Below are 14586 nucleotides of genomic sequence, written 5' to 3'. Positions count from 1 at the left end.
GGAGGAGGAAGAGGAGGAGGAAGACAGCTGACTCTTACCCAGTGCTTGTTATTCTCTGAGCCCTCTGTGGGCAGTGCTGCCTGTTATGTTTGTTTCTCTCTCTCTCTCTCTCTCTCTCTCTCTCTCTCTCTCTCTCTCTCTCTCTCTCTCTCCTCTCTCTCTTCCTGGGGACATGGAGAAGGAAATATCATCCTGGAAAAGAGACCAAGGCTCAGTGTGCCAGCATGGAGTTGAAGGTCAGGTCAGCCTGATTCAATAGTTTCTTTTAACCACAAGACCAAGTTGCCTAATGGTTGTATTGCTGAACCTAACAAGCTGTACACTGTATATTTTGGGACTCCATTATTCTGTGCACTGAAAGGATTTTCAAGGAAATCAAAGTCAGAAACACATAAGGAAGCCAGGGGTGTACATTTATTTGAGAAAGTGAGCATGCTTAAAAAAATAAAAATGCAAACAGCAGTCAGGTGTGAAAATTGGGCTGAGCTGGATGCAAACATAGATGATATGTCACTTCCTATGGGGTGACCATGAGACTCTTTTTTCCTGTCTCTTTAGAAGGTAAGAGTATTGAAGATTTTCCTTTACTTAAGAAAAAAATGCATGCTGGATTCTAATTTTTCCCAATGGATCTGTCTTTACACAGCTTTCAGTAATCCAATCACCCAAAGTTGTGTGATTTTGACTCTTTCCACTGGCTTAGGAGCCCGAAGGAAAAGTGGTTGTTCAAATATATTATGTAATTCTCTTGTGGATGACTGTAAATTAGGAGTACAAATGAGCCACAAGTGGCATGGAAAGGAGTGAACAGAATTTATTGTCTTTTGAAGAGAAGGGGTGCTTTCAGATATCCAGCCTAGTCTTGAAGAGTGTGAGCAGCTCTGAAGCGTTAAGTCAAATCATAGGAAATGGCCACATATCAACAGATCCACATCTGGCAATTTGACACATAACAGACTCATCTTCTAAAGTGTTGAAGAACTCAAACAGACTGCTGCTCTGTAATTTCCAGTGGCATTCCTCACCTCAAATCCTGAGCATTTATTCTGTGAACCAAGAAGGCCAAATAACTCAGAATAAAACCTTAAGAATATTAAGAAGGGCAAGGTTATATGAATGATCCTGTTTGAAATTCCTAATGAAAAAGGGGTAGATGTTTGAATTTAGTGGAACTTATATGTTACTATGAATTATTTTCAATATTAATGCTAATGCTGATCTATTCCACCTAAGTAAGCAGCAGTGCTGAGAGGCACTGAACAGGGCTAAAATTTTGAGAACTTCAAATCTAAGTTCAGGCAGAAAGAGAATTTGTGTCACTTGAAGATCATTATTACTATTACATGTAGTCACTGGATGTAGTTTATATGTCTGGGCTTGCTTACATTACACTTTAATCTTTTATAAGGTTATTTATAACTTAGCCAAAGCAATTTCAGAGACAAATGTGGAATTTAATAGGAATGACAAAATGGTACTGAAAATAGTTATTATATTATATACATGTTAATTATAGCTATTGGTCTTCACAATGAGAGAATCACCATAAAGCTACCAGGGGTGCCTAGGAAAGTTCCTCCTGGATGTGGTCATGTTCTTGATGTGGTCATTTTGTTCTAGCACTTTCTTGTATGTAACACATTAAGAACTTTTTTTTTTATCTTCTGTGCAAAATACCTAAACTGCCTCATGAACTAGTCAATGTTAAACTAGAAGTGTTGTTGCCCAATATTCAAAAGTAGAGTCAAAATTTGGTTCCAGGTAATTTCGTATTACAATCCTCATGCTGTACCAATAATAGATGCCAGATGAAACTGAATGTGCACGTTAAGTTTTAAAAGATGTCTTGAGGCAAATACTTTTCTTATTCCATACAGTTAATTTCTGATTGGCAAAGAACAGCATATTAAGAGCAGTCATAATATTTCCTTGTTTTCTTCTTTGGATGAAAAATTTAAGCACACAAATTCTCGAATCCTGTACTGAATTAAACTTAAAAGATTTGGAAGCATTTTTGAGCTCATTTCAGCAATGTATCAAAAGAGTTAATGTTAGCTTGTAAAGTCTATCCATTTCTTCACTGAGTAAATCTATAGCATTGCAAGAGATACGCTTTGGATTATCTCTGGTGAAGATACCACATGTGCCCTGGGTTATACCTGCTGTTACTTTTGCTTAAAAATTTAGGTTCAGGACAATTTTTATGTTAAAGAAAGAAGATCCTTTCCAAGAACACTTTTTTTTTTCCTTTTAATTCCCTCATGGCTGTAGTCTTAGATGGTGTTGTGGAGGTTTTTTGCCAAATTCACCACCTTTATTGTGGCTAATGGGATACTTCTGTAATTTAGATGTGACATATTCAGTCTTCAATGTGGTCAAGTCTCCAAACATTAAATAGAGGCGGAGTTTATCAGTTCCCCTTAAACTGTTTTAATTTTTTAAAATTTGTTTTTATTTTTATGTGGAACATATTGAAAATGGCATACATTCAGACTGTGCTTGGTGCAACACTTCACTTTTTCATGAATGGTTTTGATTGCAACAGGGACTGAATTTCCATAAAACTCTTAGCCAGAAAACTACCCCAAAATAAGCTTTATTGCAAGAAAAGTGTCATATTTGATACATAGACCTAAAAAAAGCAAACAAAACCAAAAACCATAAGTTTTTCCTCATAAACACTTGATTACAAATTTACACTGTTTCTTTTTTATTTTTAGTTAATAAAAACAAAACAAAACAAATCCCAAACACTGGGTATAACTGGTTACTAATCTTTGGTCAACACAGGTGTGAGGGGGACAGCCGGGAGTCTGCGTGTGCTTTGGCCATTTCACATATGAGGTTTGGTCACTGGTCCAGGGACAGGTTCTTAGGTAGAAAACACGGAGACATCCGCTTATTAGCACCTCCTGGTACGATATCTTTTTAAATGACTAAAGCAAACTAAACATCAATTCATTGTACAAATATCTTTCATATACAATAAGCTATGATAAAACGAGGCATATGGTGTTTAACTATAGTATTAATGAAAATTCTAAAAAAAAATTGACTTAAAAAAAAACAACAACATATATTCCTTGGCTGCACTGCATGATTTGTTTGCACATATGGCAGTCCTGAAATAGCTTGAACATAATAAATGCACCATTAATCTAAGACAGCACCAAACGCTACAGTACGCCAGGTGTTCCTATTCAAAGGAATGGCGGTTCTTCAGCTGCCTACGCGACCACAAGTACGCAGCGCACCCTGGGTAGGAATGAGGTGTTGTGGGTAGCACATGTGGTTCCTTGAGGTTATGAGAAGGAAATACAGTACGGTTTGGCCTGCAACGCTAACGGTCTCACTAGCAGTCAAGGTATTTTGCTACAGTGGTTGTGCTTCATCTTCCATTGCCTGGTGTAACTGGTGATGTGAAATACTGTCACAATGAGCTGCTCTGGCTTTGATCTCCTTCATAAAGAATCAAATGACATTCACATCTTTTAAGATATTGGTTATACTGCCCATTCAGCTCTCTGAGGCTTTCTTTAAAATAATCAGGTGTGTACCAGTTGGATGACTGGCAGAAAACCAAAGGAAACATCTCTTGAATCTATTGAATTTTTTTAAAAGCACCTCTAAAAGAAATAGCTCAAATTTATAAATCTAAAGAAAAACAAGCGAGTTTCCCTTTTCGTTTACATAGTTTGTTCATTTCTCCATATATTACTGCATTAAAAATAAATAAACATCTATATATTTTTTTTAATTAGCAACTATAGCAAAATACCCAAAGTGTTACAGACTGCTAACAGGAAAAAAAAAAGCTCACATTATTTTTGTGCATTTAGTGCCATATGCTGATCTCTTGAACATTTAGGATTTTTTTTAATATATTTTAAAATGAAGTTAATATAAAAATACAGTAACCACGGTTGCCTTTGTACTCAAATCTTTGGCCACACCAGAGTCTAAATTATCCCTTCCTGTGAGGGTCAACATTCCAAAGTCTGAGACAGGGAGGAAAGAGAGAAAAGTCTTTTTTTTTTTTTTTCCTCCTCTTTAAAATTAGTCATTGACTTTCCGAATGCTTCAGAAGGCTGGCTGTACTAGGATTTGAGCTGGAACCCAGTCTGTGAAGGGTTAATAGAGCTGAATCTGCAGCCTCATTCTGAGAGCCTCCCCGAGCTCCCCTACGAGGTAGTCATCCTCATTGCTCTCTTCCAGTTTTTTAAGCTCCTTCTTCCTGTAGAGAGGGATGCTCGAGATTTCCAGTGTGTATGTGCCGGGCGTGAGCTTCTTCTTGGCTGTGTGCAAGTAGCTGAACCCGTTCCTCTGGTGGATGCGGAAGATGCCCTCGTCATTCCCTTGGGAGATGACATAGCGGATGTGGTTGTTGAGGGGCTCGATGGCGGGCATGAGTTCCAGGATGTGCTCCTTAGAGCCAAAGCCAGAGAGGTTGAACTTCATGTTGACAGGGCTGTCCATGTCGACACTCTCTAGGCTGATGGTTTCAACCTGGAGAAAAGAACAGGGAGCCATTTGGGATGAGTTTCAACCGGGTAAGCAGAGGACTCGAGCGGGATCGGTGGCCTCTAGGGCTACAGCCACGATGACAGGCTGTGGCTTCCCACTCCCCTCCCTGCACTAGTAGTGGCTCTGAAAGAGGCAACTAACTGTACATTCCTGACAGCTGGGAGAAAAGGTCTCTCCACAGAGGATGCTCTGAAAATCTTTACGACTTCTCACTCAGCCTTCACGAGGTCACTCAAGTTACAGGGCTGAGACCACAAAGAACATTCACATTTCAAGTTTTTCTGATGAGTTTGGACTATTATGCTTATTAGTATTTTTTTTTAAAGTAATTTAAGAAATGAGTCTAAGGCTTATTTTTCTAGAGTCAAAATGAGAAGTGCTGCTGTCATCCAAGAGCAGGGTCTGCACCCAGGGGAATCTTCACACTGAAGGCTCCAGGCTCAGCTCTGATTTATAAGGGATAAATGGTGAGCGAGTCCACCGGGAGCCATCAGTACCATGCAGAGTGAGTGGCCTGCCAAGACCTTCGCCTCCAGCCAGTGGGGACAGGGTGTGGTTAAGCCAAACTGACCTGGTCAGAGGGATGGGAAGTGTAAGAAGGCTGGTAAAATAAGACAGGCAAAAGACTACAATGCTTTGTTTAGGCTCCTGTGATGTAAGGATGTGGCTGTGGTGACCCAGAAGTGCCCACTGGTGTTCAGCCAAAACTATGCTCCTCATCCCAGGACTTTAGAAGCAGAGTACCTGGATTTGTAGCTGGGGGACTTGATGGATCACTCAGCTGTCATACTTAAACATCAGTTGGATACCTTACTTCAGGTAAATGTGACACCGGCTTGTTATTATCAAATAAAAGCATAGGCTTTTTGGCTAACCAAGTCTTGTCAGAGAGATAAAGAAAAATTTCTCATGTCCAGAAAACTGAAGCAAACTGCGAATTCACACAGCTGGCTGGTTGTGATTAGGTTTCTAGGTGGTGTAATTTCTCAGTAATATTAAGTAAAAAGAATGGCAAGTGATGACCTCATACTGCCTTACATCCTTGGAGGAGAAATCAACATCTTTAGAGATGGGGTGTTAATCACTGACATGGACTGAACGTGTACGAGGAAAGTGCCAGGTGCCATTCCAGGCACGTCACATGTTTAAACCCAATACATCAACCTTAAAAGTTGAGTATTTTACTCTCACAGGTAAAGAAACTAAAGTTGAGAGGTTAAATAAACATGCCTCATGTAATACAGGTTAATGGGGAGAGCCAAGGAATAAACTGAAAACCAGGTAGTCTGTGGCTAAATTTGCCAGTAACAGAGAGGAGACGTGAGGCAGGGCATTTTGATCCTTAGTTCCTTACAAAATATGAGCTATTTGGAGGCAAACATTTTATAGAAGGGACAACTATCTTATAAATAAGTCAAAAGACCTGGGCGTGGTGGCGCGCGCAGCTTGTAATCCCCGTGTTTGGGAGGCAGAGACAGGAGGATTGCGTAGGTTGGAAGCCAGCCTCGCTGGCTTAAGAGACCCTGTTTCCAAATAAAAATATAAAAAATAGGTGTCTGGGAGTATAGCCCAGAGGTAGAAGGATTTCCAGGAACCCCAGTGCCACCAAAATAATAATAATAATAATAATAATAATTAATAATAATAATATAATAATTAGTCAAAAGAACAAGAGACCTACTGAAAATTAAAATCAGCCTAGAGTATTATATTTTTATATAATAGAATTTGAAAAATTCAAAATAATTTTATATTTTGGGAATCATTTCAAAACAATGATTTCCTAAATCAACATCTCGTACCCTCTGCCACTAACTCTAGAACCATATTAGAGACTAAAACCAAAGAACATGATCTGAAACTGTGACTCTCAAAAGTCTTTTCCCTAAGTCTCCGAGGTTTAAGCTATGATTTCAACTAATTTTAACTTATGTGTCTTTATCCTACCGGGGAAAGACAAGTAGTTTATCTACGAATTTATCTGTTAAATTTCCAGATATGCTTAGCTACACAGAGACCCAAACTGCATAAACCACACTGAGTGCATGACTCTCTGTGGAAGAAATCTTGTGGCAGAACCCCGTGCGGTTACTCACAGCTGCAGCCCCGGGGTCGTGAGCACTCCTCTTCTGCCTGCCTTCTTTCTTGGGGTAGCCGTTGATTTTACACTCATAGCAGGCTTCTGGGGACAGGGCATTTTCCTCATCCACCTCTGTGTCCAGAGACAGGTATTGCCCTTTGTTGAATCCCATTCCTGAGACGCAGTGGCTGTTTACAAGAGGTAAAGTATCATTAGACTTCGTCACATCCTTGGACAACAGTTTTCCAGCGGCAGAGCAGACTTTTCACAACTATGGAACCGACAAAGCAAACCCTAAGCTCATAACCACAATGAACCTACTGTTGTTTGTAGCTCTTTTCTTTAATACTCAATACATGAGATTTCCCCTTGTCAAAAAGTTCCTTTGAAGGTGAACCCTAGGCCACTTCAATTTCCAATCCTAATTAGATCGAAGCACCCATGAGTGCTTCAGGAGGCAAAAACTGGTGTGAACTTCCCAAGAGTCCTCTTGCTTTCTCAACTGGAAGCCTGTGCTTGCTGTTCAAAAGAAGTTCCCTGCTTTAATAATTGAGATTTCTGAATTCCTATTTTGGACAGTAAGAGAGTCAATGAATTGGCTCTATGGGTCCCTTGTCTAGACCAAAGTTTTTGTTCTAATCAGTATTATATACCAATTTTGGACAGACTGGCGCATACTCATCAATGGAAGACAACCCTGACTGCCTCCTAAATTTCTTCTTCAGTGGTATTAAAGGAAGGATGCGCAGGCCAGTGAACAGCCACAGCTGACAAGGTGGTAAAGTGCAGCTAACTGCTTCCTGGGGATGAGCGGTGCTGAGCAGCCCCACAGCACCAGCCAGCGGAGCAGAGCCAGGAGCAAGTTCCTTCCCCAGGCAGCACTGGGGGAGCACCTGCCAAAGTTTGTAGATGGCTCCTGAGCGAGGCCGATTGTACTTCTAGTGGTCAGTGCAGGCATCTAAGGAAACACCGGAGATGTGGTCTGAAACATCTGCTTGTCCCTGGCCTTGGGTCTGACTGAATCAAGTCAGGCCGTTAGGAGGGGCAAAGAGTGATCCTTGTTTTATTTATTTTATTTTATTTTATTTTTTTGTGGTACTGGGGATGAAACCCAGGGGCATTCTACCTCTGGGCTCTATCCCCAGCCCTATTTTTTATTTTTTATTTTGAAAAAGGGTCTCACTGAGTTGCAAAGGGCCTCACTAAGTAGTAGCTGAGGTCGTCTTCGAACTGCAATCCTCCTGTCTCAGCCTTTCAAATGCTGGGATTACAAGCTTGCCGCCATGCCCGGCTGTGATCCTTTAACATTCACGTCTTGGGCTCACTACAAAGGAGGTAATACCACACCACAAACACAGCCCGGTGTGCCTACCTACCCCAGTGCTTTTACCCCTGAGGCTCCCCCACCCTTTTTGTACTGTGTATTGACCCCAGGGGCATGCTTCCTCTGAACTACAACCTTAGTCTCCATCCCTCCCTACTTTTTCTGAAACACAGTCTTGCTAAATTGCTGAGATTTTTGCTAAGTTTCTGAGGCTGGACCCCTACTTGTGATCTTCCTGTCTCAGCCTCCCAAGTGCTGGAATGACAGGTGTGTGCTACCACATCCAGCTTCTCAGGCTTTTAAAAGCTGTACCTTTTCATGCAGCTGTAGGCGACCCAGGCAGCGGGCACTCAAGCAAGGGAGGAATCCCCTTCCCCCATGGACCACACTTTCCTTTTTGAAGAGGGCGATGGCTGCCTTACCCCTGTCCCACTCTGTAGTACCCCGGTGGGCAGCCACAGAGGTAGCCCCCTTCCGTGTTGGAGCAGCCATAATTGCATGGGTTTTTGGAGGAGGAGCACTCGTTCACATCGTGGCAGGCACTGGAGAACTGGTCGAAGGAGAAGCCGGAGGGGCAGGCGCACTTGTAGCTCCCCAGGGTGTTGTAGCAGGAGGCAGAGCCACAGGCGTTGGGGTTGGAGCACTCATTCTCATCTGTTAAGGCAAAAGAAAGAAGCGCTTAATTGGGGCGGTCACACAAGGTGAGTTCCAGTTTTGAAATACCTTTGATTTTATGAGGGAGGTAACTCTAGAACCATATAAAAAAATTTTTTTTTTGCTCTGATAGCTATAAATAAAAAAAAGCATATGAAATAAAACAATCCTCCCAAATTATGGCTTTTAGAAAATACTTTACTTTGCCCTTTTATTTTCTGTTTATACTAGGTTTTGAATATGAGGTCAAGCCCCTGGAACAGATATTTGTGATTTGCATCATGAATAATTCTTCTATTCATTCTTTCATTCTCTCTCTCCCTCCTCCTCTCCCCTGTAGAGGTAACTGAACCCAGAGGTCATTCTACCTCTGAGCTCTAACTCAGCTTTTTTTTTTTTGAAAAAGGGTTCTGCTAAGTTGCTGAAGGTCTCACTAAGCTGTCCTCCAACCTGCAATCCTTCTGTCTCAACCTCCCCAGTACTTGGATTAGAGGCATGTGCCACCATGCCTGGCTCTATTTTCTTAAGAAAATATTTCAAAAGCTTATATCTCAGGCAAATCCATAGACAGTTGACTAGCAGTTGCCACAGCTTGGGGGAAAGGTAATGGGAAATGACCGCTATTAGGTATGGGTTTCTTTTGGGGGGTAATGAGATTATTCTTGAGCTAGTAGTGTTGATGGCTGTACACGCTTGTGAGAATACACTAAAAATCAACTGTATAAGCCGGGCGTGGTGGTGCACGCTTGTAACCCCAGCATTCGGGAGGCTGAGACGGGAGGATTGTGGTTTGCGGACAGCCTCAGCTACTTAGTGAGGCCCTCTGCAACTCAGTGAGACCCGGTTTCAAAATAAAGAATAAAAAAATAGGGCAGGAGGTGTAGCTCAAAGGTAGAATGCCCCTGGGTTCCAGCCCCAGACCGGAAAAAAAAAAAAAAAATCAACTGTATAGCTTAAAAGGATGAATTTCATAAGTCCAAGTTTTAAAAAGCCGGTGTCTGTCTATATTTGTATCCATTCCCTCAGCAATTCCCAAAACTCTAGATTATATATGGGGGAAAAAAGTATATAAAAAAGTTAAAAACCTTAAATGAGAATGAGAACCACAGAAAAAAACACTATTTCGAGCCACTGAACCAACAACGCAGCACAATTTCAAGTGCTTGAAAGTCCTATCGGTGCAGAATGTGACTTCTGAGACAGCTCTGCATCCAGCCATCCACAAACACGAAGCTTGTACTGGTTTGGGGACTAACACTGCACTATAAGTACCTGGTGGCAGGACAATTAAGGGGTGGACTTTCCATTGCTGGTATCGCAAATTCAAAGTCCAACTGTGCTTTTAATTTTGGAGATTATTAACTGTCTGGTTGATATAAAGCATGTGGTTTGACTCCTTTGGGCTATGGTATAATTCAAATTTCATCCTGGGTACAGATCACATCTGTTCCGTGGGATTCTTTCAATTCTTTCAACTACATATGGAGCACAGAGCGTCTGTTTACCTAATATATGACAAGTGTGTATTTCAGTCCATGTGGGGAAACAGGCCCATTTGCAAGCAGGGGTGCTCAGGGAGCCTAGTAACTAGAAGGGGTGAGGGGATCTGCAGCAGCTCAGTGAGACGATGGAAGATGTGATGGGGGCTCAGGGAAGAGGCCTCTAGACAGGAAATTAAACTTCATTAAGTTCAGGGTAGAGGTCACTGAAAAGGTATGTGTTTTTAAGTATGTTTTTACATTATGAGCTTGGTTTCGGAATTAAACGAGAACATTAAATATAGAACTCTTAGTCAGTGAATATAAAATATGCTTGCACACCTACTATGTGAAAATCCTTAGTTTTTTATTCCACTGGGGGGGATATATAAATTCTCAATAACTTGGCTACATGTGACATAAGTATAATGGCTATTTTATTTCTATACAAAAAAGACTTGAATTATGCCACAAAGGCTCATATGCTTTTATAAGCAGATCTGGTATTCATATGAACTATTCCAACTGGGACTCTAGGTTAAATTATAATTTAAGAACATGATCCCACCAAGAATATATTCATACACTGTGTTAAGTAGAAAAACTACCAAGCAAAGCCAATTAATTGAGTAAGTTGCATTTAAACATACCATTTACAAGAATGTTTTGAAATATATTAATCTTTCTGGAAGCACCATGACATACCTCATATTTTTATACTATTAAAATTTTCCCATGCTATACTTCGAAAAAAGATGGACTTATTTGAGATGTACTTTGAACTGACTCGAGCCTCACTAAGCTATGCTTGAATTGTTTTGGAAAGGCTAGGGAAGCAACTGAAAGTTACTGGCACCAGTTGATGTCAGCTTCATAGACTAAGACATTATTTTCCTTCAGATGCAAATGCTAATGATGTTCACATATATTTAATTTTGAATATCCATAGCACCTGTAAATACTTAGCACTTTATCTGCATCGATTATAAAATCTCTATGGTAACTGCCTGGAAACTTATTAAAGTGTTAGTGTGAATTGAAAGCTTTTTTCCTTTCCTTTTTTTAAATTTTTTTTGGTGCTGGGGATTGAACCCAGAGGCATTCTACCCCCAAGCTACATCCCTAGGCCAATTTTTTATTATTTATTTTGAAATAGGGTCTCACTAAATTGCAGAGAGTCTAAGTATCTGAGGTATTTCTCAAACCCGGATCCTCCAGTCTCAGCCTCCCAAGTATTTGGATTACAAGTGTGTGCCTCCACGCCCTCCTGAAAGCTTTTTTCAATATTAATACTTTCAAAGAACTTTTATTTTTCTTGACTTGGTGGGAGTATTAATTACATCCCAAGTTTATACTTTAGTATGTGGTGCAGTGACAATTTTGATCATTTAGGAGAAGACCCTGCAAAGTCTGTCTGAAATACTTTTTTCTATATTCTCCCATCAAACACAGGAATGACTAAAGGTATTAATCATAAGTTGCAGATAAAAGGTGTTTCATTCTTGATTTCAATTTGCATCTTGTCATAATTCTTGCTCTTTTAGTAACTTGTTCTTTTTAATTTCCTGATACGTTATTTCTTTCTATTTCTGCCATATATTTAAGTTAAAATTCCAACTGTGTTATGTGGATTCAAGGCACAAAAAAGTAGCAGTTTTATTAGAGATTGGCTGGATTCCTTCAACCCTGCACACAAGAAACTAAACCTTTTTGAAATAAAATGCCTGTTGAGTCTACCCATGGGCCTGCTGTTTAGGAACGGCTATTTTAGAGGAGAAAGCTCACAGAGTAACACTTGCATTTGGGGGAACCTGCTCATGCACCTTTAGTTTTGGGTTCATCTTTGAAACCACCACTGCTTTCCCATAGGGTCTCTTTTGCTGGAAGGCATGCAGGCTTCTGGCTGGACTCCAGTGTGATGGTCTATGGTGACTGTCTTGTGGAAGTGCCTTCCCACAGGAACTCATCAAGGCAAACTGACATAAACACCACCTTGACTTTAATTCAGTCCATTTCGTATAGTATCTCCAAGTTTACTAAAATGGGTGCAGCTCTTTTTGTATTAGGTATTTACAGACGGCAACTTTGGGACACAAAAGCTTGTCTTGACAGCTCCTCCTACTGGTTCCCATTTCTACTTACATTCTCTTTAAAAACAAGAATTTTATTTAAGTTGACAGAATGTTAGCTATGAGAGAATCATTCTTTTGCCTTAATTTGCATAGAATTAACCGAGATGTCCACGGCACTTTAATAAAGTGGTGTCCTTCACATTTTGTAAATAGTGCAATACAATTAATTTGTTCCACACTATTTCACTAGCTAATAATAAAAAATGGCCGGGCGCGGTGGCGCACGCTTGTAATCCCAGCACTTGGGAGGCGGAGACAGAAGGATCGCGCTGGTTCGAAGCCAGCCATGCTGGCTTAAGAGACCCTGTTTCCAAATAAAATTATAAAAATAGGTCTGGGAGTGTAGCCCAGAGGTAGAAAGGCTTCCAGAGGTAGAAAGGCTTCCAGGAACCCCAGTACCACCAAAAAAAAAAAAAAAAAAAAAAGAACATTATTCACTTTATTGTAAGAGTATGCCTACACTTTGCTTCAACTCATGAGTGAAATTACTTTGACTGTCAAATTCCTTATTCTGGTAATCCTTTAAAGCTTTCTCCTTAGCTTCTTGATCCCTCGTTGGTTTCGGCCTCTCTTCCCTTGAGTGTGCATTTGTGGTCTGGCAAAGCATCCCTTTGTCCTGGTATCAACTTATGCCAGGACATTTTATTTTTCTTTGAAAAATAAAAAATTTTCTTTGAGCTTTATCTTGATATTTATTCTCAATTCACTATGCTGTCATTAGAAATTTCTTTTGAGCTGGGTCGGTGAGGTGCGATATATTTGTAATCCCAGAGAGTTGATAGGCTGAGACTAGAGGACCACAAGTTTAAGGCCATCTTGGGCAACTTAGGGAGACACAACCTTCCCCCAACCCTGAAAAAAGAAAGGGATGGGATGTAGCTAAGGGATAGAATGCCCCTGGGTTCATTCCCACAACAGAAATGAAAAGAAAAAATTTTGAGAAGACCACAAAGGATAAAATGAGATTAATTTATATAGCAGATTACTCTAACACTATATTTGAGTAATGAATAATCCAAATCACTCTAGAGAAACAAGATGAATCCTGCCATTCTCTGCAGGGTCATTGTTCCCCTTCTGCTCAGCGATGTCAACTTCTAACATCACAACCTTTGGAGGGTGTTTGTGGTGCACTCACAGGGATACAGGGGTTAGACCTGTGCTAAGCCAGTCAGCTGCTTATTCAAGTAGAATCATGCTCTCTTTGATCAACTGCTCCTTAAAAGGAGAATTTCCATGATTATTATTAATGCAAGGGAACAGTGTTAAGTACCTACAGATTTTTGTTTTATAAACACTTTTGTATGGAGTTGTCCTCAGTATTTGCTGAAACTCCTGACTTTTTCTACCTTAAAATGCTTCACACGTCCTTCATTAAATCGATGTAACAGAACACAAATGGGCCTTCCTCATCAAGTTGACCTGAATTCTTTTAGAGTTTTAGGAGGGCAGTGGAGAGTAACCCTTTAAGTATCTAATGCTACCAGGTCACTGAAGAGCAGTTAGATGACCACAACACATCGTGATGATGATTCTTGACACTATCTTCAAGCAACCTAAAATTACATCTAGCAACCTGGAGAACATTGTGTTAAGTGAGATTAGCCAACCACAGAAAGAGGAGGGTCATATGTTTTCTCTCATATGCACAAGCTAGGGAGTAACTGGGATACCAGAGGGACTCCAGTTAATGAAGGAGAACCTCGGAGAAGCCAGGGAGGAAATCTAAGGGTAGAGGAGGAGGAAGACTGAGGTTCATTAATGGAAATACTACCATCGACTATACATGTGGATATGCCAATGTCAATCTGGGTACTTGGTACTGGGAGGGAGGGAAATGGGGAGGCGGGAGGGCACCGAGTGCTGTATACATGTATGTCGTCAACATGACTTAATATTACGACGTGAGACTATAATGCACCAATAAAAGCGTAATAAAAATACAATAAAAATTACATGTAGCAGAAATTACAAATGAAAAGGCCTCTAGCTGAGTTACCCTGAGGTACTTACAATGCTTTTTATCATGGATATTTTCAAACATACGCAAGTACGGAGACGGGTAGAACAAACCCTTGCACACCAATCTGAAGAGCCGGTTTTTAAGTTGTAGGATTCAAAGGCTATATTGCAACTTTAACCCTGATTATTTGTTCATCTTATGCTGATACATTTTCAGGTGAGAAAAGAAGGCCTGATGTAGCCAAGGAGTGCTCACCGACACACTGGTTCCACTGGTAGTGCTGAATGTAGCCCTGTGGGCAGCCACATCTGTAGCCTCCCAGGATGTTCTGGCAGCCGTGCTGGCACCTGTGGTTCCCATCACATTCATCCACATCTGCAAAAACAATCCGGCACAGCTTTTACCTCCCCCTTCCTCTCCTATTCTTAAAG

The 14586-nt window shown here is 40.7% G+C and overlaps 1 protein-coding gene across 1 annotated transcript in view; it reads right to left on the bottom strand.

The window, feature by feature from the left end:
- Positions 1-4131: 4131 nt before the first annotated feature.
- The window catches only part of FBN2 (fibrillin 2), a gene marked incomplete at both ends in the record, with an annotated part of 232315 nt that continues 221860 nt past the window's right edge, over positions 4132-14586 (bottom strand). The window contains 4 exons of the mRNA XM_080698411.1: positions 4132-4506; positions 6621-6792; positions 8351-8582; positions 14411-14530. Of these exons, the coding sequence (XP_080554537.1) occupies positions 4132-4506; positions 6621-6792; positions 8351-8582; positions 14411-14530 (899 nt within the window). The remainder of the gene's footprint in view (positions 4507-6620; positions 6793-8350; positions 8583-14410; positions 14531-14586) is intronic.

This window comes from Muscardinus avellanarius, assembly GCF_963383645.1.
Source record: "Muscardinus avellanarius genome assembly, chromosome: 7".
Classification (NCBI taxonomy): Eukaryota; Metazoa; Chordata; class Mammalia; order Rodentia; family Gliridae; genus Muscardinus; species Muscardinus avellanarius.
Note: the sequence above shows the minus strand (reverse complement) of the source record. Positions and strands in the feature narration are given on the sequence as shown.